The 27,317-nt window shown below is 32.8% G+C and overlaps 2 protein-coding genes across 2 annotated transcripts; one reads left to right on the forward strand and one right to left on the reverse strand.

Annotated features, from left to right (window-relative positions):
* The first annotated feature begins 228 nt into the window (after positions 1-228).
* Positions 229-16,073, forward strand: LOC144856443 (dnaJ homolog subfamily C member 2-like). The gene is made up of 17 exons (XM_078714456.1): positions 229-361; positions 1,140-1,330; positions 1,820-1,895; positions 3,464-3,565; positions 4,288-4,432; positions 4,817-4,897; positions 5,225-5,382; positions 6,165-6,286; positions 7,024-7,092; positions 7,881-7,961; positions 8,441-8,529; positions 9,503-9,566; positions 10,209-10,387; positions 10,954-11,054; positions 11,900-12,001; positions 12,765-12,916; positions 14,635-16,073. The coding sequence occupies exons 1-17, from the start codon at positions 307-309 to the stop codon at positions 14,689-14,691; spliced, it is 1,824 nt and encodes a 607-aa protein (XP_078570582.1). The 5' UTR covers positions 229-306; the 3' UTR covers positions 14,692-16,073.
* A 1,396-nt stretch (positions 16,074-17,469) lies between these two features.
* On the reverse strand, positions 17,470-27,001 carry LOC144856250 (galactosylceramide sulfotransferase-like). The gene is made up of 4 exons (XM_078714198.1): positions 26,965-27,001; positions 26,556-26,701; positions 21,299-21,426; positions 17,470-18,603 (listed from the first exon to the last, which is right to left on the reverse strand). Exons 1-4 carry the CDS (start codon positions 26,999-27,001, stop codon positions 17,961-17,963), a joined length of 954 nt encoding a protein of 317 aa, XP_078570324.1. The 3' UTR covers positions 17,470-17,960.
* Positions 27,002-27,317: the final 316 nt, after the last annotated feature.

The raw sequence follows: 27,317 nt of genomic DNA on the forward strand, positions 1-27,317 counted from the left end.
ATTCCATGGTGCTCATCTGGATGAATTCCGCTGACGTCTCAGATATCAAATATCTCTGTCTACACTATCAAATTAGTTTGATAAAAAAGTGTTATTTGTCCAAATATGGTAGTGATATGACTTCATCGTGTCCGTATAGGCACATCACATTTTTTTTGGTCAAACTTTGAAAGGGTAGACACGTGGTGGTATTGTTCACGTTCTTGAGGGCGCTATTGCTGTTTTTGACAAAAAAACATGTGTGTCTCTTTTTCTGGGTGGTGAAGGTACAGGTAGACTTTTTTTACGGAAAAAACAAGGCTTAAAATGTTATTAAACGAGAACAATCAGTCTGAGTCTATTGTGTATGGAAGACTACCATGTGAGTTGTTTAACTATATAAGTACAATAAAACCATACATTCATAATAATGCCTAGGCCCATGCTAGCTAGGTAGGTTTTTTTTTGGTAGGCGGCAACCGGCCTAGCCAAAGCCATATCCTACCTCTGGGCCTACTAGCCTAGGCCTAGCCTACTAAAGCCTATCTCTAGTAGGCCAAATAAGCCAGGGAGTTCAGTGGTATTATCTAACTAGGCGGCCCTATGCCCAGGCTAGTAGGCCTACACACAGAGTAACATTAGTATTAGCTTCAATCGGTAATGACAATGCTCCTACTTTTTAAAATTCTCTTCCATCCGACTTGCCTCATCTTACTCTTCCTTCAAATTTCTGCAAACCATCTTCTTGTTTTCTTCCTTTATCCTATCTTTTCTTCTGAGAGGGCCAATTTAATTCAATTTATTTAATTTTTGATTCTAAATTGTTTGTGCTTTATTTTATCTTTATACATTTTATTTAATTTAATTTTTATTGTTACATGTTTATGTCTTGTCATGATGTATTTCTGTGAGGGTCCCTAATGATCAGCTTCGGCTGGATGGACCACCCTCGTAAAATATTGTTTAAATAGATAAATAAATAAGTATAGACGTATTTTACAGTCTATTTTAGACCTAGTAGAGGGACAGAGGGCCTAAAAATAATATTGTATAGGCCTAGCTACTAAAGGTCTAGGCCTTGCATATTTTCATCCTTTGTATGATGGGAGGTTAATCAGATTGTTGAAATCTTATATTATGCGAAAATGTATTATTTTCAGGTCCGATAACTGTTAAAATTGAACCAGTAGGCAGGTGGTATGAGGCATTCTCTCAACGTCGTCGCAATAGACTCACTCTATCGCACAATGAATCTGTACAATCCAGTAGCTCATCTGACGAAGAAGAGGAAACGATATTCGACGAAGAAGATGACACTATGCTTAAGACACTAAATCCAAAAGATTGGAAGGTATAAAAATGGTTTAAAAATATAAAATACTGTGAGTGAGGGAGATTGCAACTTAGTGGAATGCTTGGCTACCATTCCCAGGCATAGATGTTCAAATCCAGTCACATTTAGATTTTTATTATTATTTATTATTTTATTTAGATTTCTTTTACCATAAAAATAAACCTTCCCAATTTAGAAAGATAAAAAAGGCATTTTTGTGACATGGATAGATCCCCTTATCAGTTGCTGGTTTCTCCCTTTCCCCAACATCCTGGAGACACTATGCCTAGACAGCTTATGACTTGCGATGACCGACAACCAAACTTTGCCATGTTTATTGTTAGTTTGTGTGTCCTCACTCCTCACATTGTCACTGGTTTTATGGTTTCTAGGTCCAAGTGATTGACCTGACCTAGATTCGTTGTCTGTCCTCAGTGGTCACAAATCGAAAGCTTCTTAATGGAAATTCATATTGTTAAATATTTGATTAAATCTTGATTGATACAGGACCAAGACCACTATGCTGTTTTAGGCCTCTCTAAGCTGAGGTATAGAGCCTCTGAAGATGACATTAAGAAAGCATGTAAGTTACTAGAAATTCAATAGTGTTTAATACATTTTACTGATTTACAAATTTCATTTAAAATTAAAATTGATTGATTTTTAATACTTATTCTTGATTGATAAATTGCACTTGAATACTTATTCATTGATTGGCTGATAAGTTACACTAGTACAAGTTATTCATGATTGATTGATGAGCAGTAGCACTCTAGTACTTATTCATGATTGCCTGATGAGTTGCACTCTAGTAGAGTACTTATTTATGATTGGTTGATATGTTGCACTTGGATACTTATTCATGATTGGCTGATAAGTTGCACTCTAGTAAAGTACATATTCATGATTGGCTGATAAGTTGCACTCTAGTAGAGTACTTATTTATGACTGGTTGGTAAGTTGCACTTGAATACTTATACATGATTGGTTGGTAAGTTGCACTTGAATACTTATTCATGATTGGTTGATAAGTTGCACTTAGATACTTATTCATGATTGGTTGATAAGTTGCACTTGGATACTTATTCATGATTAGTTGATGAGTTGCACTTGGATACTTATTCATGATTGGCTGATAAGTTGCACTCTAGTACTTATTCATGATTGGCTGATGAGTTGCACTTTGGTACTTATTCATGATTGGCTGATGAGTTGCATTAGTACTTATTCATGATTGGCTGATGAGTTGCATTGGTACTTATTCATGATTGGCTGATAAGTTGCATTGGTACTTATTCATGATTGGCTGATGAGTTACATTGGTACTTATTCATGATTGGCTGATAAGTTGCATTGGTACTTATTCATGATTGGCTGATGAGTTGCATTGGTACTTATTCATGATTGGCTGATGAGTTGCACTTTGGTACTTATTCATGATTGGCTGATGAGTTGCATTAGTACTTATTCATGATTGGCTGATGAGTTGCATTGGTACTTATTCATGATTGGCTGATGAGTTGCATTGGTACTTATTCATGATTGGCTGATGTGTTGTAGTCTGGTACTTATTCATGATTGGCTGATACGTTGCACTTGGATACTTATTCATGGTTGATTGATGAGAAGCACTCGTCTAGTAGGCCTACTTATTCATGATTGGCTGATGTGTTGCACTCTAGTAGAGTACTTATTTATGATTGGTTGATATGTTGCACTTGTATAATTATTCATGATTGGCTGATGAGTTGCACTAGTACTTATCCATGATTAGTTAATAAGTTACACTAGTACTTATTCATGATTGGCTGATGAGTTGCACTCTAGTAGAGTACTTATTTATGATTGGTTGATATCTTATACTAGTACTTATTCATGATTGGCTGATGAGTTGCACTCTAGTAGAGTACTTATTTATGACTGGTTGATATGTTGCACTTGAATACTTATACATGATTAGTTGATAAGTTGCACTTGAATACTTATTCATGATTAGTTGATAAGTTGCACTTGAATACATATTCATGATTGGCTAAAAGTTGCATCTAAATCCTAATTCTATTTTTTTATATTATTTATTAATTTATTTTATATTAATGTATTATTTATTAATTCATGATTCAGTAATAATTATAATAATAAAATTTTCAGATAAACATAAAGTGTTAAAACATCACCCAGATAAACGAAAGAAACTTGAAGGCACTGTGCAAGTCAGTGAAGATGATGATTACTTCACTTGTATCACAAAAGGTAGACATTAATTTTCATTATTTCCAAATGTCAACATTATTATTATTTTATTATTATTATTTATATTAAATAACATAATTACCAAGTAAACTAAAAAAACAATTTATTTAAATCAAATTTATATCCTTCATTTCAAAAAGCTAGTCATGTTTAATTCTTTAACTTAGAAACAACATAATAATTCTCACTATACAAAGCTCAAAACAGCTAATGAAATAAATAGTGGTGTATTATTATGGAAAAATAAGTTATAAATTAAATACAATTACTTACTGTTCTTGTAGCTGTATCCATTGACGAATACATAGTATCAGTTGACTTTCACTGCTTGTTTTTAATGGAGATCCAAGTCTATACCATGCTATACACCTTACTTTATTTTACTACAAACAATTAAGACTTTTGCTTACTAAATAATACTGAAGATGTATAAAGCTCGGACTATACCATGAAACTTTATGTGAGAAAAAAGTGTACCTCAATATGGTAGTGAGTGATAATGATATGCTTAAGTATGGTAGTGATATGGCATCATCATCATGACCATATATGGGCACATTACATTGTTTTGTTCGATAGTGTAGACAGAGCTTTAATATACCTATTTGATTGTATTTTGTCTCACTTAAATAAAAATACATCCACCTTCTTTTAAGATTTTTTTTGTATTTAGTATTTATTTGATTATGCAACATTTTTATTTATGTTCACTTTTTATTCAGCATATGATATCCTTGGCAACCCAACCAAAAGAAAGTCATATGATAGTGTTGATCCTCAGTTTGAGGATGACGTCCCAAGCGTCAATACATATTCAAAAGAAAACTTCTATCAAGTATTCCGAGATGTTTTTAAAAAGAATTCTAGGTAATATATTGTTTATATCATCCTTTTTTAGGAGTGTAATGTTGTTTCAGTTTACACATTGGAATGTATGTTTTTTTAGTGTAAAGCAAAATAGACAATATGAAGTTGATTTTCTTCTTCCTTTTTCTTTGGCATAATACTTAGCTCGTTCTATATAAATTATTTGTGTAAAATGTTGCAAAACCCATAACCTTTGACCACCGAGCTTGCGCTGATGGCTAGGGTTCCAGCCCAATCTAATGGTAATTGTTACTACAACGAAGAACTGCGTTTTTTGTGTGTGTCAAGTATGAAGATGTTTTGTAAAACTTTTGTAATTCAGTAAATACTATTATAATTTATTTAATATTATAAAATGATATAATTGTTATTGTTTTTGTTCAGGTGGTCCCTGAAACCAAGAGTGCCAGCGTTAGGTGGTGAAAATGCTACGTTTGATGAAGTCAACAAATTCTACAACTTCTGGTTAGATATTTTAAAAAATCAAAATTTTATTTTCTTGCCTATTAACAAAAATGAAATATTAAAAATACTGTAAGAAAAAATTAAAATCTTGTATAATCAATGATTATACACTTTATTATCTACTTTAGTATTTAATGTAAATGTATTGTTTACTAGAAAATAGTGAGATTAAATAATTAATTTTTCATAATCATAACATTTTTTTTTACTTAAAATCTATATTGTATATACATTTTATAAACATATTTAAATTATATTTCAATTTCAATTTGTAATCTGTATTTAATTTGAAATCTTAAAGAAATAAATGTTGATTTGATATTCTAGGTATAATTTTCAGTCTTGGAGAGAATTTTCTTACCTAGATGAAGAGGAAAAAGAAAAGGGAGAAAATAGAGAGGAGAGGAGGTGGATTGAGAAACAGAATAAAGTTGAAAGACTAAGAAGAAAAAAAGAGGAAGTAGCTAGAATAAGGCAACTTGTAGGTAAGTTTACCAACTGTCTTTTCTGACTGATGACGATTGACTTCAATTTCCAATTTAGATTTCTCTAACATGGTTTGTTTTAATTTGTGAGATATGCAATATCTCATTTGATTTGTGTTCTATGATTTTGGTTAAAGTTCATTGAACTAAACCATTATTTATCAAATTTACTAATTTAAAAACATTTTTCTCACTCTTAGGATATGTCGGAAAAATACAATTAAATATAATAACGTCATTATTTGCCAAAATATAATTTTGCTATTAAGTATAGCACTTGTTTTGTTTTTTTGTTCGCACACATTTTCAAGATATCGTCCTGAATGTTTTGGTGTCTACAGAGATTCATACTTACAGAACATGCCTATTGATTTTCAGGAAAATTGATATGGTGACATCTAAAAAACTTATATTAAAATCTGGGTTACATGTATCTTATAGGAACTAAAAATGTTAAAAAGCACACCCTCTGAATTTTTTTAACATCAAGTAGTGATCCCTCTTTCTCATAATGTAGTTTTTCCTGATATATTTTGCCAAGTACTTCACTCAGTTTCAGTTATTTTTATTCTTGCAATGTGTTTATTTTATGTCAGACTGATTATTGATTAATTTTATAACCTATTGATTGATTGAAAAATAATTGAATTGCTTTTCCAGTCACTCAGTTTGTCAGATGTTTTAAAATATTTATATCTAACTTGGTCTTTTAAAATGCCACTTTGTAAATATTCAAGTAATATGATAAATTCATTAATTTTGTTTAAAATTTCATGAAACAGATAATGCATATGCCTGTGATCCTAGAATTAAGAAATTTAAAGATGATGAAAAAGAAAGAAAAGCTGCCGAAAAGAAAGCCAAGCAAGACATCATTAAGGCTGCTGAGATGGCAAGAAAGAAGGTATGCATGATTGCTATGAACAGATATAGATCATCTTAAACCTGTTGTTGCTGGCAAATTTATTTGCGCAAATTCAAAACAACGGCTTATCTTCATCATCATATCAATTATTGATTACTAGGAGGCCTAGATGTAGATTTCTCGAAAGATGTACAGTAGAACCTTCGTACCCTGATTTTACATTCCCTTGATTTTACGTACGCTTAAAATGACCGATGACATCATTTTCTTACATTGAGGGCGCAATTTAACAACAACAAAGCACAAAGCCATGGCTGTGTGAGGAACTCATGTGCATTCCCCTACAGCAGACAGACTGTTTTTATTGATAGAAAATACAAGAACATATTTTATTTATAACACTTTATTTAAACATCGCACAGCCTGTATATACTGTACTTTTCTAGTTAGTCCTCACATCTTGCTAGGCCTGTAGTGCTAGCCTGGCCTAGATTAGTCTAGGAAGGGCTAGTGACCACCTACATGCTGTACAAAGTAGGCAAACACAGCAGCCTTTTTAGCTACGATCTACGTATTTGGGGTCAATTTAAGGTCAACTTGGATTTTTACGAATCCCTTGTTTTATGCACGCTTTTCGGTCCCGTACCGTACGTAAAATGCAGGTTCTACTACTAGGTTCTTTAAAGTGCACACAAGCATTTTGTGTACACTTGACCTACGATTTATAGTCCTTAATTTTTTTATGGTTTATAATGTAAACTTTTATTGTTTTAAAGGAAAAAGAATCTGCACTTGAAGCTGAGAGGTTAGCTAAAGTAAAAAGAGAAACAGAAGAAAAAGCTAAGGTAATTTTGAATTTTAATACCGAATTGAAAAACGTTCATTCAACACTATATATACTTTTACATTTGTGATAAAAACTTGATGGATTAAAAACTTAAAGATGTATTGTCCCTTGAACCACAAAAAATGAAGGTCAAAATATTCTAAATTTAAATTGGCCATATCAAATTAATATTAAAGTTATTCACTTTAAGTCGAAAATTCGAGCCAAAAACAAAAAGTTTACGTAATTAACAGGTAAATTAATTTGATTACATTTTGTCTGGAAAATCGTCGCGAGCGAAAGTAAACAAAGATTTCAAACCACAAGTATGCATTATGCATGATGCTAATTAGGATTGTTTACAACTCGTCACGGTTGAGAAGGTGTTTTCACACAGATCGCGAAGAAGTTTTATGATTATGCATACAGAGTAGCCAAACAAGCGCGTTGCATTATGAGATATGTTTTGATCGAAAACTTTGACTGGAAGTCAAAGTTATTTTTTGAACAAAAAAAACGTCTGTATTTCAGTTAAATGATTTTTTTTTTTATTAATTTTTGGTGAAAGTTAATAACTAATATGATACTTCAAAATGACCCACCTTTTTTCAAAATGTTTATTTTTTTTGGAAATAGTCAAAGGGACAATACATCTTTAAGCATTGACCACTTAATCTATTTGATTATACTGAACTATGCTTGATAATTTGTTTTTATTATAATTCATAATATGATGATTGACCTTTGAGAATTCTTCACTTTTTTTCAATGCATTCTTCATTATGTGATTTCATGTACATTTTTTAGGCCGATGAAGCTAAGAAAGAAAGAGAAGCTCTGAAGAAAGCAATGCGACAGGAGAGAAAGGCTCTTAGAGACACTTGTAAGGTGAGCCTCACTTGACATTATATTGCTCTGTCTTGGCTTAGCTTTATTATACAGTTAATCAAAGAACTTATAACACAAGAATCTCCTGTTCTTCAATTTGCATTTAAAACACAGTATCGGAAGTACAGGGTTAAAAGGTCAAACTGGGCGACGCCATTTCACAGCATGGAGCAGCGCCCCCTACAAACTAGGAAGTCAAAACTATTAATTCCTATAGAGGGCTCAGTCAATTACTCTTTATCCCACAATGCCTTTCGAAATTGTTACGCGCTTCGGACGAACAGGAGATTCTTGTGTTATAAGTTCTTTGAGTTCATGTATCTATATAGTGTATTTCACACATCTCAATGCGCTGTAGACTGATGTTGCACTTTACATGCTTCTCCGTTTGGGTTACGTCATGTCGGTGTTGCCAACTACTACTATTTCATTCGTTCATTTATCAACTTTTATCAAATATATTTGTTCTACTGTTTTAGAAATATAACTATTTTCTTGGTGAAGATGGCGATTTAGTGAAGCGATTGGAAGCTGTTGAAACCTTATGTCAAAGGTTAGATTTACAAAGGTCAGTACTTGTAATAGGTTATAATTATAATACATAAATTAAAAATGTTAAATGTATTATTCTTGGTCCTCAAGTTTAACTGGAAACTGAGGAAATTCGGATTAGGCTCTCCAGCAGTGCAGCGCCTACCAGATCAGCACACCGGGAGACGATCCCCTACTCTTTTTTGATAGTGTATTAAGTTCTTTAACATGCACTGTTAAGTAAACAAGACCACGGCTTTACATCTGATCCGAAGGACGAGGCAATGAGAGTAAAGCATCTTGACTAAGGATGCAATTAGTATGGTACAGATAACCTCAAACCCATGCCTATCACATGCTAGTCCGATCCATTACACCATCACTCTCCAGTATATACAGCACCCGCCGCTATTTCTAGACGGTCTTCCATCCAGAATGCAACCGGGGCCAACATTGATTAATTTCAGTGATCTGACGAGAACCGGGGTTTCAACGCAGTATGGCCATACATACACAAGCATTTATAAAGTGCTATAAAAGTAAAATTCTATTTAAACAAGTGAGTTTTAAGAAAGACTTTTAAAGTCAGTAAAAGTCCTTCATGCAATTTAAAAACTGCACTGAAAGACTTATACTGACACAGTGCTTCTAACGTAATAATAAATATATTTAATTCCTGGAAATTTTGGTTTAAAAAACGTATTTTGTCATAAATTTATGTAATTTTTATATTGTATTGAGTTTAACTTCGTTAAGTATAGATCTTTATAATTGTCATTTTAAAGAGTGACCTTTTAAATCGGCTGGCCTGCTGGTTTATTTTGAAGGGTAACTTGCTCTAAATAAAGTTGAAATAAAAAAAACAAAACTAAAATAAATTGCAAGGTCCCAAATAAGGTTTTGCTCTAGTATATGTAAAATACATTCTGTAAACTGAATATCTAGTTACATAATATTACTTTTATATTGCTTGATGTATGTTATTAACAAATGTTTTACATTTGTATTAGTCTACAGAAATTGAATGCAGGAATGGCAGCAGAGAACTCATCAAAGACAGTGTTTGAAGCACAGGTTTGTATAGAGTTCTGCGGTGTGACGTCACAACGGTAGATGGCGCTGCATGGTTGCTAGCACAACCAAAAATGCGCTATATGTTGATAAACACTATATATTTGTGTTTCTATCAAATTATGTATCTTAGCTTAATTTTTTTTAACTTAAACTGTAGTTGAAGAATAAATAGATTATTAAAAACAAATATTTAGTGATCTTTTGAAATTTTAGTTTGTTTTTATTGAAAATTATTAAGTTTTAAAATGACTACTTTAATAAGCCTATTCCAAACCATTGGTGAACTAGGAGTCACTCAGGCAGGTTGAACGCATATTTTGGTTGGCTAGCAACCATGCAGCGCCACCTACTGTCCACGCTGCGCCACCTACCGTCGTGACGTCAGTCAGAAATACAATAAGGTGGTGTATAATTTAAATGAAGAATAACTCAAACTAAGAAATAAACGCCCCGCCACATGCACATAATACACAGACAATCGTAGTAGTAATAGTATAAAAATAAACATTTTTTCATGAAAGTTAGTAGGTTCTTGATACAGTACTCTTCTCTGGCTTTCCAAAATATAACATGGGTTTTTTGTGTGTGTGCTGAATTGAATAAAATAATAAAGAAAAATACTTATAAACTATCTCATTACAGCTGAAAGAGGTAACTGAACAGATTGGACAAGAGAGAGAAAAGGAGCTTAAACGGCAGCAAGAACTATCTGCAGGCAAAGGAGCAACAGGGGGAGGAAGTGACTCATCACCTTGGAACAATGAAGACTTACAGCTACTTATCAAGGCTAACAACCTATTTCCAGCTGGTACAGTGTCCAGGTAGGCTTCAGATTACTTGATTGGCAAATGAATGTCAAAGGTTAGCTGTTTAAAATGTCGGTTTCTATGTTATAAAAAAATACTTTGAACCTTTGTAACTAAATATAATAATGAAAAATTCTTGTAGCACCATTTTTTTAAATGGACATTTTTTTCTCAATTTTCTCGTTCTGCTCAAAAATGTCGAAAACGAAATGAGATTATTAACAATGTTGTTGCAAAGGTTTTTATTTTTTAATAAACCATTTAAGTATACTTGTATATTTCTTGATACAAAAGTAATTTGTCAGGTTTTTGACAGCTAATACAGTTCCTCGTATACAGTAAGACTTGGTTTTGAAAACATGGTTTCCAACATTTAATTGTTTAGTTATGTGCTATCGGTTGGTTTTGTGAAAATAAAATAAAAACAAGGACAACTGCGAAATATAGTCAACCACAATCTCACAATTTACAAATTGAGCATTGAGTACTTTTTTTTTATGTCAGGTTTGGCCAAATATCACTCATTCTTGTGTTCATGTGCTCCCTATTATTTATTTACACATTGTTATATTAACCTACAGGTGGGAGGTGATAGCCAGTTTCATCAATCAACATTCCACCACTGGCGTCACAAGAGTTGCTAAAGATGTTTTGAAGAAAGCGAAAAATTTACAGAAAGTTGGTAAGTGTATTGTGGTAACTTAAATGTTTGTTATTATTAATACTGGGCGACTTCTTCGGTCAAAGACTAGGTTCACATGAGCTATATGTGTACACTGGACCTACTGTTTATAGTCTTCCGAGAAGGCTCGTTCTACCACCAGAACCACAGAGTGAGTGAGCCTCGAACTCTTACCGATGTTATGGCTACGTATTATGGTTCCACTGTCTTAACCACTCGGCCACTTACTATGCATTTTTATTAAAGTAGTTTTTATGATGTATTGCATTATGGGTAATATTATTGTGTACGTTTGGTTGATCGTTTGACTTGATAGCTGGCTGTTTTGTATTGATAATTTATTATTGGGTGCGTTGATTAAGATCATATTACAATTTGATTAGATTATTGACTGTTCCCTAGATTGATGTGGTGTATGAATTAATTAGTTTATTGATTGATTGATTGATTATTTGTTTGATTTAATGATCAATTAATTGATTTATTGAATTTTAAAATTGGTTGGTAACTTCTGTTTTTACATCGGCAAAATGTATCAAGTTGTAACCAGGTTTGCATAGTGCGAATTTTTCACAAAATTGTACAAACAAATGATGAGATGCCAGTTTTTGTTCCAAGATGTCCCAAGTATGTATTTTCCTGGTATTAAACTGACCAATTATACTGATCAAATAAAATACAACTATAATTTCTCCCGGTTTGCGTATGCATGTGTAAAAGCGTGTTATATATCAGAAGATTAATCCTAAGTTGTAACAATTTATGCAGATTTGAAAAGAGTATATGTTAATTTTCACAGTATATAATATTACATTACAGTTTTATTTTTATCCCAAATATTTTAGATATGAAACAAATGGCTAACAAAAATGCGTTTGAGAAGTTTGAGCAGTCGGTGCAGAAGACAAAAAAGGCAGACATTTCAAATCCCTCCGAACGTTCTGATGGTGAGTTTTATAATTAATAACTTTATATTTTAACTAAAGCTCTGTCTACACTATCAAACTAGTTTAAAAAAAAAGTGCGATTTGCCCAAATCTGGTAGTGATATGCCCAAATATCAAGTCAAGTCAAGTATCATTTATTGTCATTTGTTTTAAGAAAAAACATAGACATTCTGTATGCCCAAATATGGTAGTAATATTCCCAAATATGGTAGTGATATGACATCATCACATTTTTTGGTCACATAAAGTTTGATAATGCAGACAGAGCTTAATGTTAATATATAAATCACTTTATGACCAATACCATAATACATTTGCAACTTAATTAAACAAAGATCTTCTGTGTGTAAAAGATCTCTTAGGTCAACTAAGACGGTGGGACCTCATATTTTATACAGCCATAATGCATTGAAGCACCGGTTCTCGTCAGATTACCGAAGCTAAGTATTGAACCTGATTTCGTTCGTGCATGAGAACGTCTGGGAATTGTGGTGGGGGATGTATATACCGGAGAGTGATGGTGTAATGATAATATCGGACTAGCATGTGATAGGCATGGGCCTATCTGTACCATACTGATTGCATCCTTAGTCAAGATGCTTGTCTCTTATTGCCTAAGCCTTCGGATAGGATGTAAAAACCGTTGGTCCTGTGTACATAATAGTGTACATTAAAGAACTTGGTACGAAATCTAAAAGTCCCTATTAGGAATCAGCAGCAACAACTATCATGTGACCTATATTATTTTTGGTTTATTTCATAGCTGATCTTCCAAAAGCATGGACTAGTGAAGAGCAGAAAAGTTTAGAACAAGCATTGAAATCTTACCCTAAAGATTATGGAGCGGACAGATGGGATAAAATAGCCGAAGCTGTGCCAAGTAGAACGAAGAAAGAATGTATGAAGAGATACAAGGTAGGTACAGATTTCACAATCAGACTTGAAATGACAATAATTGCTCATGTGGACACAGCAACTGAGTGGAACTAATCACAAAAAAAACCCATTTTTTGAGCTACTGAACAAACCGGATTGGAACCAGTGTGTTGGTGCTCAACACTGGAATGGACCCGAGAACGCTTATTTTTTAACATCAAACTGATCATCACTGGTCACGATTACGTGATTTAAAGTTGCCTTTAGTTCGAGAAAAGAAAATGTTCAAATCAAAGCAACTCCACCTACGTCGACATATTTTCCTTTCGTTCAATTTCCTGGAGCGCTTATATTGACACAGTTAAGTTGCATTCAGTTCGCTGTCGACATAAGCCCCCTTTAAAGGTTGGTTCCCACTAGAGACGCAACTCAAGGACGTACGCACCACACAATCGAGGTGACTAATGATAATCCATCGCTTGTGATTGGTCAAATCACTTGCGTTGCGTTACGTGCTTGCGTCGCTAGTGGGAACCAAGCTTAAAACATTCAACAATGATATTAGGAAATAAAATATAATATCTAAAATCTAATCTCTTGTCATTCCTTCCATTTGTGTGGTTACCGTAAAAATTGTTAGCCCGACGAGAAGTAGTAGTAAAATAGACAAATATCTGGTAATTTAACCAATAACAGACAAAGCAAATGCCTTTAATATTGTTTTAATGTCTACTATAATATTGTATTGAACATACACTTTTGTAACAGTGGCACACTTCAACATGAAGGTTCTCTTAAACGACAATGTTTACCAACAACCAACTGAGTTAACAATCAAATTTATAAAATTAATAATAAAAATGTAAAAATGACAACCAAACTGTGCCCTACTATGTACCGCCCACCAACTTCCACCACCCCCGCCCCCAATCTAAGCTCTACAAATCCCCATTTGTCTAAGCCAACATTACAAATAATTATACAGTGATAATCCAAGTTTTACACAACACAAAAAGTCTATTTATGAGATAGCTCTTTCGATCGAGATCGGTCAATTCACAACAAACATGGTCATTTCCAAGAATAAAACTTTTTTTTTTTGATTTCCAATTTTTCGAAATCATCTAATAAGTAATTTTCAAAAACCAGTTTATTTTTTATTTCCATGTAAGCTTGAATTATTAATAATTATTTATTATTATTCCAGTTGGAAATTGATAGATCTCTTATTGGTGCTTTTATATGAGCTGCCCATTCTGAGTTTTTGTCATTTGCAATATCATAACATCAATAATAATACATTCATCTAATATATTCAAATCCATATTTTGAGTGTAAATCATTAAGGTTTTCTGATATATCTAAAAGTATTTTTAAACATTATTTTGGGCCGACATTCTCATCCATCTTTAAAAGTCTATCAACCTAATTTATTCTCTATAAAATTTGTATGACACACATTTTTGACCATCAAAGGCATATAGTAGTAGTGTGAGTGTTACAGGTTGATTTCAGAATAAATCTTGTATAGTAATGTGGAAGTTTACAAAATAGATCGGTAAAAAATGCTTCATACAGATCTAACAACAAAATCAACTTACAATATTAATCCACATAATTATATCTAGAAAGAGTGAGACAATGCTTTGTTTATTTATGACGTTTTTTTGTCGGAAACAAACTTTCCGAGAGAATAGAAAATAATAAAAAACGAAATAAATTTAATAATATTTCATCTTTTTTTCTATTTATATTAGGAAATTGTGGAATTGATAAAAGCAAAGAAAGCAGCGCAAGCACAAGCAAAGAAGTGAAATCAAGAAAACAGAAAAATGTGGCCGTAAATCAATGATATTTGTCAGTAACAATTAGTCCTATACTGATTCAGTTAGTTTACTCTGTAGGAAAACTGTTTTATTTACATTTTTAAACCACCGTCAGTAGAGAGTAATTATTTTACCAACATTTTGAAACCTATGTATGTGTTGGAGGAAAAAGCTTGAACATTTTGATATCTTATCATTGTATTGGTTTACTTAAAGACAATAAAGAGGTTTCGCAACTCTACGAATACGATAACAAAAACAGATATGCACACGCACACATATTCGTTTTCGTAAGCCAGTAAAAATATGTTTCGCATGGTTATGAAATATTCAGGCCGCCGTCCAAAATACTGTGGTAAATTTTAACGAAGCACAGGTACGTGTTGATTGGCTGCCTATGACTAGCGTAACAACAAAGCGAGTGAGGACTTTAAAAACTTCTATTTGTCAAAATTGGCCTAGCATTTTAGTAAATTACCTTTACTAAATTACTTTCAATAATTCTATAATTATATTATAATCATTAATCATTCCTGATTCAAATGCAAAATAGATCAAAAACTATACTCGTTTTGTAGTTGACATGACTGGTGATATTCGTCAACACGAATACACTTTACGAATATGAAATGGGGATCATCTCAAAGGTTTCACAAATGTGTGACGTTTTCGTTATTGTATTCGTAAATGTACCGAAACCTCCCTACTATCCCGACATTTGTTGACGTTCTGTAAATATTACTTTAAAAAACATTATATTGTCTTACATTAAATGTACATTTATTTGCATAATCTGTTAAAACAAATTGGAGCGGGAAAACCTGGTATTTTTACTGAAAATGTATGATTCTTCCATTTGTTTTGGCCTTCACAAGATCAATCAAAAATGAGTGAATCGCAGAAGGAAAACGAAAATATCAATCCACACGCAACACATGCTGGTATTTGATATTATTAAAGACAATTAAGAAAATTATCACAATAGGCCCATATAGTATTTAATTTTACATAAAAAACAGTTTGTGATCTTAAATTAGATTGAAACAACGTAGGGAATGCGTCTTTAATATCATCGTATGTTGTTCATCATTGATCATTTGTATATTCTACATTAAAATTACTACCGATGGCCTTCAAATTAAAAAAATGACAATTTTTCTCTCGTACCACAAGAGATACTTGTGGCATATTCAGCAAAAAAAAAATGTTTTTTTCAGGGGACGATAATATCTTTAAGATAAACGACATTGAGGTCAAATGTGCCTGAGGTCATAGTAGATTTCTACCCACTATTTTGACGTCTCCATACCATATTAGTACTCAGTCTGTATCAAGTTTGTAATAGAATATATAACCGACAATCAAGTTTGTTTCGTTGCAATTTAAATCTTTCTTTGACTTTATTGAATATAACAATCTGCAAACGAATCTCACGACTAGTTTGGAGAATTTGAATAATAATGACAATGATAAAGTTTGTATTGTGCATGCAACATGTACGTGTTTAATACCCCTTTTAAATTTGAAGACGTTATAGTACATATAGGAGTTATACAGTCCGATCCTGCGATATTTGACCTCTATCTTGGAACGCGTTAGTTGTTACTCGCTGATACGTACGCAAACGCGCATAAGATATACGCACATGCGCATAAGATATACGCACATGTTATATCATGGCAACACTTTTCAGTAACCATCACAAACAAACTCGGAGTTGTCTTTAACGGCGGAAAATGTTTTCGCTCTCGAAAAAATGTTAATTTTTCTTGCTTTACACAAGCACTTTAAGTTTGAACTTGTTATAAAACTATGCACAATGAACCAGTCAAAGTGAGTTATGTATTTTGTTTGTATTTTTTCTTTTATTAAATATGTAACCTTATAAGAAAGGAAGTACAAGAATATAGTAGGCTAAGTCTATAAGAGTAGTACTCTACTACAATAACAGCAACAACAAATACAGATATACACCACCAAGATCATGAGGGGAAAGAGACTGAGAACAATTAATAGGCCTAGAGAGAATATTCCGCTGTGCTATTTTTGCTACAACAGTACTAGCTAGGCCTAGGTAGGCTTAATTAGGATGGACTAGACGTTAATGAATGTACTGCTCGGCGATTTTGAATTTACATTTAATTGTTGATTCACAAACAAATATATATATAAAGCCTGTTTTTCCAGTAGGCGAATATATTCGCGCGAATCGAACATTCTTGAGTTATGATTTGATGCATTTTCACGTCAAAACACTTTTTGATTCTCCACTAGGCGAATGGGTTCGCATGAATCGAAAGCGTCAGCTTATACACATGCGTATTCATATTTTCATCGTTCAAATCCCTTTCAACGCATGCGTATAAGCTGACGCTTTCGATCCGCCTAGTGTAAAATAGGCTTTACTGTTATATGTTAACCGCGCGTAAATAAAACACGTGCTATACTACGCTGTGGAATGGTACTGAGAGAAATATGGTGCTTGCCACCTACCGTATTTATTCGAATAAACGCCCCCACCCCCATAGAACATCATTTTAAATAAACGCCCCCGCGAATAAACGCCCGGGGCCTTTATGTATTTCTATGAAAAACGCCCCGCCACATGCACACTTTTACAATTATTGTATTGCAACATATTTCTATTTGTGGTAGAATTCATTGATTGACATGCTAATCATATGTTTGTATTAACATTCCATTTTAAATTGTCTCGTAACCAAATAAATATAACCAAACTAAATATTTATATATTGAGGGGTTTTTCTTCTTCTTCTTCTTCTCCTCGTTTTTTTCTTGTTAACGATTGTCCCGTTCAGGGGGATTGTCCCGTTCAGGGGGATTGTCCCGTTCAGGGGGATTGTCCCGTTCAGGGGGATTGTGCCGTTCAAGGGGATTGTCCCGTTTAGCATCATCTTTCTAATTCGTTTGTTCATCTGTTGTGACCCTTCGGTATGATATTGGCATTCCTTGCTAGAATTGCGTATTGTATACTTCGTACGTTTCCCACCAGAAACCTGCCCGTCGACGCATTTACGCCGCAACTCTGACGTCATATTACGGAATCGCCCAAGATCTGCTTCAAATGATGGTCCGTAGTCAACTATGCGTTCATGCAGTCGTTTTAGAAAATGATTATACAGCAGTGTATCGGCATGGTTCCGTTTTCGAGATTTCTCACGAATCTCTTCAGACAAAGCATTTTTTTTAGATGTTGGTCTTATATTTCTTGGAAGATATAATATATCCTCTAGACTCTAACAAAGTAGTTTACTTAGTAACACTAAAGATTCGTCGTAGAACTCGTTTATGAGGACTAGGTCCATATCTTGATCAAGTCTAGCTATTGTCTTATTTATTATTGTTTCATTAAGAAAACTCTTCTTAGATAACCCAAGATCAAACATTTGATCGTTATAACCCATGATAGAAGAGGCAGCTTTACGATATTTGGTCGGGTTAGAAACAAACGCTTCAAAAGGCGGAATACCTTCTGCTGTGCTGTTAACGTATTTTCCAAAATGGAAAAACATAAACGCCGATTCTAACTGTGCCGATGGTTCTCTTATTATTGTAATGTGAACAGGATCTTTTTTCATGAATGTATTTAACACTGCTCTATTATAACGAACATGCAATGTAAATATATTGTATTTATAGTTTGAGTAATCTCCCTTAGTTACATTGGGAGGTGGTAGAAACATCTTACGGGATTTATAATTCAAATTTCGATTACCGAAATGAATTGATCGCCCTTCTCCTATTTTCCTCACGAACGTTAGTGAATGTTTGTATCCGTACAACTCAATGAGTCTTGCAAGAGTTGTACTACCCGTCTTGTGAGTCTTCAAGAAAACTATAGTTTGTCTTGGGCTGCATTTTGAAACATCAATCGTAGGCCTATTGATAGAGAGAATAATTGTTTATCATTGTATTCCATGTAGCGCAGACTATTAGTGTATTTAAATAATGAATTAGTGTTGAGTAAACATTTTGCAACTAGTTTATGTTGTGCGCGCAAAGATAGAACGTTAAAAAGATGGCTCTGCACTTGCTTTTATATAACAATTATAAGTTTTAATACATTTTTATACATTTTAATTCCATAAGATCGAATAAGAAAGTAATATGTAATACAAACATAACAAAAATTGGGAAAATGGAATAGGATACGAAATTGGCATGGATACTTAAAAAATAAGGTATCTACGTACGTTTAATCATTAAGTATATACGTACGTTTAAAAATAAAGAATCTACGTACGTTTAATCATTAAGTATATACGTACGTTTAAAAATTAAAGATGTATTGTCCCCCAAAATCATGAAAAATATAGATTTTTAAAATTGGACTTTGAATAGGCCATTTTGCAGTTTTAATGAAGTTGTTCACTTCCATAGGGAAAAAAACGGGGAAAAAAATATTTCACCTATAAAAAGACAAAATAAACAGTTAAATTACCCAAAAACTCATTGTCTTCCTTCTATTTATCTCGTATATTTTCGTGTTACACACTCTATCTGTTAATTTAATATCGAAGAAGACTAAAATGGTATGGACACATAATTAGATTACCGGATGTTACCCCAATCAAACAAACAATGAAGGAAACTAACAGGAAAGTAAAACGACCCGTAGGAAGACCAAGAAATAACTGGATGAATCAAATAAAGAAAGACTTACAAGGACAAGTAGACACAAACATAATAACATCCTGCCATAAACAGAAAAAAATGGAAACAAATTGTGGAAAGCGTAATGTCGGAAGACGGAAAACGACAAGAAGAAGAAGAATCATTGTCTTCCAGGCAATTTGACCATTTTTTGCTTTAAATTACATTTTTCTCAGGTAAATAAATTTTTTTCAGACCCAATTTTTTGTGAGAGTGAATAACTATTATGTGACATTAAAATAACATATTCAACAAAAAAATTAAAAAAAAATATTTTTTTAGGGGGACAATATATCTTTAAGTATCTACGTACGTTTAAACATTAAGTATCTACGTACGTTTAAAAATTAAGCATCTGCGTACGTTTAAAAATTAAGCATCTGCGTACGTTTAAAAATTGCATCTCCGTACGTTTACAAATTGCTTCTACGTACGTTTACAAATTAAGCATATGAGTACGTTAAACAAAATTAAGCATTTACTAAGTTTATAGTTAGAGAAGAAGTGGAAGTGACTGTGTAGTGAAGGAAAATATAAAATCTTCAAAACGAAAGAAAATAAAATGATTTCAATTTGTATTCTGATCATTTTCATAATAGTAGTAATAGTAATAATAGATAGTATTAACATAAAGTACCGGTATGCGTTCCTCAAAAATATCGTTACAAAATATTAGTGCATTTTAGTTATGGACAAAATGTCAAATATCATAGGTTGTTAAATGATATACTTATAAAAACCTAAAAAAATAAAAATGAAATGCATCATAGACGTAACTCTCCATAGCTCACTATGTCGGTCGGTAAACACTAACTCATATTCATATTTTTTCGTTATTTTGACACTGGATATTAATACTTGGAGGCAAATATAAATGTTTTATAAATTGTTCAACATTTTTTAACATTTTGCAAATTCGATAGGTTGGTAAACACTAACTCATATTCATATTGTTTCGTTATTTTGACACTGGATATTAATACTTGGAGGCAAATATAAATGTTTTTAAAATTGTTGAACATTTTTTAACATTTTCAGCAATTTCGGTCGGTTGGTCGGTCAGTTGGTAAACACTAACTCATAATCATATTTTTTTCGTTATTTTGACACTGGATATTATTACTTGGAGGCAAATATAAATGTTTTTAAAAATTGTTGAACATTTTGTAACATTTTCAGCAATTTTGGTCGGTTGGTCGGTCGGTCGGTAAACACTAACTCATATTCATATTTTTTCGTTATTTTGACACTTGATACTTGGAGGAAAATATAAATGTTTTTACAAATTGTTCAACATTTTTTAACATTTTTTAGCAATTTCGGTAGGTTGGTCGGTCGGTAAACACTAACTCATTTTCATTCATATTTTTTTGTTATTTTTGACAGTAGATATTAATACTTCTTGGAGGAAAAATATAAATGTTTCTTAAAAAAAAATATTCAACACAAAATAAAAAAAAAGAAAATATTTTCTTAAACAGATAATGATAACAACAGATTTGGTAACCTTTGGCTCGCATTACTAAAACTCTGTCTACACTATCAAACTAGTTTGACAAAAAAGTGTTATGTGTCCAAACAAGGCCATATACATAGCTGCAGTCGCGTGCTCAAATTTGATTTAGTGTTTACAGGTCGACCAACCAACCAACCGACCGACCAACCGACAGACATATAGTGAGCTGTAGAGTTGTGTTGCACGCGACTAATAATGGTAGTGATAGTGTTGATAGACCTACTCTACTCTGCAAGTACTGTCTAAGCACATGTGCAATATAATTACATTAGTAATGATTCCTCCACAACAAATTAAAATAAAATACAATACAATAAGGTAAAATTATCGTGTTATTGCTATTCAAACTATAATTTTTAGTTTATTCACCCAATTATATTTCAAAATGTAGCATTGGCATCTTACCGTTGCGAATTTCGTAATCGTGCTGTATAATCCCTGGGTATTGGTGATGCAAAGGATTCATACTGTGGTGACACATTGTAGAATACGCAGCATAGTATCATGCACGATGTTAAAACAACAACGAAGCTCTATAGTGAAGAAAAAGAAATATTCTTACAAAAAACTCCGCTAGATTTTTTACTTACTTTATTTTAATTACATATTGTTCTTTCTTCAATAAAATATGCTTTTATATTTATATTCTACTTAATAATTTAAGAAATAATGATTGATTATCAATTGTTTTGGTTTGACAATCAGTAGTAGTAGTCTGAAATGCTCTATTAATTATAGCGTATCGGGGATTAAATACATAGATGTTTTGAGGATGTGTATTATGATTGGCTTCAGTTTTACTTCTCTAGTTGATTTAGCTAATCAATTAAGCAATCAATCAATCACTTTTTATTTCAGAACAAAGTCGTGGCCTATACTGTATAGAACAAATCATATCAATCCTATAACTAAACTATAATACTATGCATATTCCGGGTCTGGGGCCTTACTCCCTAAGGTTGGAGTGACCAACTCATATCCAGAAACACAATTTCTATAAATTGACAAATAATATCAATAATATCCTGACGGTAATTATACCCGACCGCAATGCTAGCCGGCCGCATTATTATTGCTTTCCTATTAGGTTAAGGCAGAAACTATAGAGGGCCTGAATCAATACATGAATATTCAGGATGTGACGGCAAACCCTGGAAATAGTTTTCAAGCGGTACACTGTACACTTTTTGTGTAACAATTATCTCAAAAAGTTAAATGTCAATGATCACACACATTTCACAATATCTTTCAAACAATTTAACTTAATCCTAATAAGCTTTTCAGTGTGGTCACTCATCCGTGACGTCATTTATACGCCATATTGTGAAATCACATTATCAATCATATCTGCATAACTTAAAAATGTAAACTTCAGGTGAAGGGTAAAAATATTAGCGAATAAAAACTTACGCGTTTCAAAGTCATGCACGTGAAATTGCTCGTTAACAATTAAACAGCTCAAAATTAAGTTTTGATTAATTTAGAGCATGAGTTAGGCCATTTACGTGTTTTAAAAAATAGTATCTATAGTTACAATGCACTTAGGTGGTCTAAAACCAACCGTTAAGGAGATACGGAGCTTCAAAATGGTATAGTAAATAGCGGCTATTTTTTGACTTTATGATTATTAACCCACTTCGTCCGATTTTGGTAAACTTTAGAAACTTGTTCATTTCAACAAGAAAATGTTAAGAAACTTTCCTGCAGATACTAAATTGTTTGCATAGTAGAATGTCATTGTCAAAGCAGTTAAAAAAGTATATGCCGTCACAACTACCATGGCGTCATAGGTACGTCATATAAGAATTTAAATATGCTAATTATAATGTTTAATATCACATTTATATTTACTTGTAATGCACATGTCCGATTTTGGTAAACCTTGGATATGATGTTCATTTGAACAATGTTAGGGACGACGGGAAGCCACAGGACGGTGCTAATGAATAATTTATGTATGACAGGAGCGGTCGCAGGACTGTTCCCCAAAGATTCCAGGGCTGTAGACACTGGGTGAGTATCTGAGCAAGCAAATTGTTAAATGAAACCCCTAGATGGCCGCAAATGGTACTCTCGCACGTAAAACTCATGATAAATTGCACCCCTAGTTCGCCGGAAATGTTACTCGCTCTATAGTGCGCTACTAGAAAACAGAGGATTTTAGCCTATATTATTCGGCCGGTAACAAAACATACGCGACTAACAATATAGGATAACATTTTTTTTCGTTCAATGCGAACGTCACGGGGAAGTCCCTGATGAAGGTACTTCTGGTACGGTAATACATTCTAATAATTAATGTAAATTAATTATCAATTAATAATTTTAAAAAGTTATACAAAAAATATAAATCTGCTGCTATAAATATATTGATTATTTTGAATTAAATGCTAAAGAAAGTCAGATTTTAAAAACCACAATTTCCAAAATTTATTTTTATTTATCCACTATATACTTTACAAAAGTGTTGTTTATGATTTGGCCTAAAAATTGGCCTTAGATTATGGAAAACCCCCTGCAAAACGCAATAATTATGGACAAATCGAGTATTAGCCTTGGCAATATGCCTAATATTTAAAACGCAATGTTCATATTTGAATGCTTGATCCATTAGAGGTAAATCTGTGATGTCACTAGTAGCACTGCTATGCGTGGGTAATTTGTGAATGACGTAGCTATAATAGGGAAGATCTGTACGTACTGACGTTCGTTGAGAGAGGAAGGTGAAGTCCGGTGATGTGTCATGATAATGTAACAAGCCAGAGATGAAATAAAATCACGAATACATTTAACTGATTGTCGGTGTTTTATTCGTCGTCAGACGTTTATCGACCGACATCTATTTATTTTTTGTGGCAATAAAAGTTGAATATAGGCCTATATATATATATTTCTCATATGTAGTAGAGCGTTTCTTTGATTGAATATTTTTTTTTGTATTATAACACAAGTTCATTTTGGATTTTCAGTAAATTAACAATGGTTTATTCAAAGTCGATACTGTAGCTAATCCCTAACTATTCAATCGAAATGTATTATACTAGGCCTACATTGTTGAAAAACGGATTGTGTTATATGAAAATGGATCGATAGTAAAACGTAACAAAGATACGTTCTTGTCTGGTTATTAGGTATTCATGCAGTGATGAAGCGGAGGATTCTTTTTAAAATCAATTTTACTGCAAGAAATATTTTGGGTGTGAAGGTTAAATTGACAATGAAAAAATGTCCGGGTCCTGACACCCACCTCCCCTAAATGTTAAAGGTGACCATTTTTTAGATAACACACTAACTAAATTTGTGTTTGCAGTCAATGCGGTACTTCTGGTACGGTAATAAATAAAATACTATTAATTAATGTAAATTAATTATTATTATCAATAATTATTGATTTTAAAAAGTTAGACAACAAATATGAAGCTGCTGCTATAAATATTGAGGAAAACGTTAAATTGTATTATTTTGAATTAAATGCTAAATAAGTCAGCAGTTAATTGAAACCACAATTTTAAAAATTCATTTATCCACTATAAACTGTACAATAAATAATAAATATAAAACAAATAAATTAATTATAGGAAATTTGCAGAAAGAACGGAAAAACAAAACTATAGGCCTACGCAAAATTATGATTTGCCCTAGTGTGTGTTGGCCTTCTTTCGTAGGAGAGAGATACAACTCCCTGCTCTCATGGCGCGCGTACCACAAGCAACTAGTCAATCATAAATTCATTCTACGCATGCTCAGGAACGTATCTACACTTATCTCTGTGCGCGGTATAGTAGGCCTATTGGTGACTGCTGTGCATTCTGCCAATTTACAAATATGCTCTTCCAGACTGGACTTCTAGAAAGTATAAATATGGATATTGTATACGATGAAATGGGACTCAATTTTAATTTAGTGGCAGAAACAACATTTAGTATGAAATAAGGGTGTTGCCCGGGCCCAAATTCCAAATTGGCTGCCAATTTTATATAAAATGTGCATAAAATCAGATCTAAATAAGATAGATACACAATCTTGGTGTCTAAACACATGCACTTCAGACACGGAATCAAACCAATTTGACAAGTTTTTGCCTCGTATTAAAATGGCGGCCATTTTTCAAAATGGCGACCAATTTTATACCAGATGTTCTTATAATTTAAATATGGTAAATTCACGATTTTGGTTTCTAAACGTATGTTCTTCAGATTTATAATAAATATGATTATGTTAAAAGATAATTGTAAAGAGTGCTTAAAAGCGGAAATAATTAAGCTAGATAAATGATCATGTTTTTTCAGGCAAGGAATCCATTAAATCTATAATAAATAAAATTAAATAGTTTGTTTGATTAACTAAATTTTTAAAGTTTTATTGAGGATTAAATCGACAGTAGCTAACGTTTTTCAAAATGGTTGCCTAATTTATCAGTTCATTAAATCGAAAATCTGGAATTTGCTTCTCAAATTGGTAAAGGTGTATCATATCATAGTTAATTCTCATTCAATCAATTCATAAGTACTAAGTGTAGTTTACGAATGCCAGGTATTTTATGGTTTCTAAGCATCTTTTCAGATTTTTGTCCTAGCCTATATTGTATGTTTTAGTTAATTTGGAGACACTGTAGAGACATTAAAAAGTCCTGGTGCCATATTGCTTTATATTGTAACTTGTGTCTGTTTCCGAATCTCATGTGAACCGTATTAGACAGACTTTGCCTTAAGCCTTTTTGTCCATGCAAAAATGAGCTCCAAGGCAAATATATCTCCTATCATGATACTTATGTTTGATTGATACTGTAGCCTCTAAGAGAGTTATAATTTGTTCCCTCAGAGATATTAAGCTTGGTACTGTTGCTGCGGATTGTTTTAGTTTCATTTCATCGTTCAACCCGAAGCTTCGTCTAATTTAAAACCTATTATATAAATCCGATTTGAATCCGAAAAATGAATAAGGCTAAACCATTGACGACACATCATCACCAGCCAACTCTTGACGTTAGGGGTATAAAGTACGTCATACTTAACCAAATAAGCAGGGCAACATCCGTATGCTTAATATACGTATGGGTAAAAATCTGTGACAATTTTGATGCGTATCGACGTGCCGATTGCATTTCATATGTTTTAGATTTATTCGTTGAAAATTAAGTTGTTAAATGCGGTAAAGATAACATTTTACCAGCATAACTTAAACATAGATTAAGAAATATATACATGAGATTGCTCAAACTCTAATAAGACCACGTCGTTCAAGTTACAATGTAAACCACCAGAACCATAAGTGCTCAGCCTGTTTTTTAAAAAGATATTCTAATAAATAAAAAAAAGCTACATTAACTATAATAGATTCATAATTTTCACAATCTATATGATTTTACCGAGTTTATAAAGTGAGCACACGAATACAAGTAACAAGTGGTGACTTCGAGTTATGAAAATTGAAAAGGCTCAAATAATGTAAACACCAATTCGCCTTTGCCAACTTCATTCAAGTTTTTAAGAAAACAACATACAGCATCTGTTGCAAATTACCATGGAAGGGTGAATACTTATTCATGCGCGTTTTAAATAAACATCATCAGAAAGACTAACCAAGAAGCTATAACAAAAGGCATTCAAACATCGTTGTAATCCTTGTTTTTATTTTTGCTTGTCTTGCCTGGGGTACTTACACACTGATCCGCAGTTAGCGGTGATGATGTATCCCCATACCCCCATATAGGTTGGTTGCTTGGTGTTTTTGTCTTTTTGTTCTCTTTCTTTTGGTTTCCACTCTTTTTCTTTATTGTCGAGCGCATAGAGACATCGTTTATTTGCGCTATAGAAATCAATCAATCAATCAATCAATCAATCAATCTATCTATCTATCTATCTATCTATTATTATTATTATTATTTTTTTTTTTTATACATTTACAACTTCTAGGATAATAACACATTCAGGAAATTCTTCTCGTGAAGATATTTAACATGAGAGATTTAATAGACGACGCCATTGTTGATAATACAAATTAATTAATAGTTCATTCTTATAGCGCATATAATTAAAACAAGCTCTCAGAGTTATGCTGCTCATTATTACCCAGGTCATTGTTGGGATCAAACACGTATGGAACCATACTCCCATAATAATACAGCTAGTGATCAGCGCAACGTTGTGTCTTGGTCTAACCGGTACCCATTCATGTATTCAGTTTTGCCTTCTCTGCAGCCTGTAATGGACTGACGTTGAGCAGTTGTCTCTCACCAGGGGCGGTCGCAGGACTATTTTTAAAGAGGGTTGCCCAAAGAGTCCAGTAGACACTGAGTATTTGAGCCACAGTCCATATCGTGTGGCCTATGTCGAAGCGAATTGTTCAATGACACCCCTAGATGGCCGCAAATGGTACGTAAAATTCATGATAAATGGCAAATTATTTTTGTTGTTGATACAAA

This window comes from Antedon bifida, chromosome 11 (assembly GCF_963402885.1).
Source record: "Antedon bifida chromosome 11, ecAntBifi1.1, whole genome shotgun sequence".
Lineage (NCBI taxonomy): Eukaryota > Metazoa > Echinodermata > Crinoidea > Comatulida > Antedonidae > Antedon > Antedon bifida.

Excerpts from the sequence above, each read along its gene's own strand:
- LOC144856443 (XM_078714456.1), top strand. The coding sequence starts at position 307 with ATGTTATTAAACGAGAACAATCAGTCTGAGTCTATTGTGTATGGAAGA. Across the intron at positions 1,331-1,819 it reads TAAATCCAAAAGATTGGAAG|GACCAAGACCACTATGCTGT; the intron begins GTATAAAAATGG and ends TGATTGATACAG. Across the intron at positions 6,287-7,023 it reads CTGAGATGGCAAGAAAGAAG|GAAAAAGAATCTGCACTTGA; the intron begins GTATGCATGATT and ends ATTGTTTTAAAG.
- LOC144856250 (XM_078714198.1), bottom strand. The coding sequence starts at position 27,001 with ATGGTTCCATACGTGTTTGATCCCAACAATGACCTGG. Across the intron at positions 21,427-26,555 it reads CGCTAACTGCGGATCAGTGT|AGCTTCGTTGTTGTTTTAAC; the intron begins GTAAGTACCCCA and ends TCTTCACTATAG. Across the intron at positions 18,604-21,298 it reads CGATTACGAAATTCGCAACG|GCCTACGATTGATGTTTCAA; the intron begins GTAAGATGCCAA and ends CTCTATCAATAG.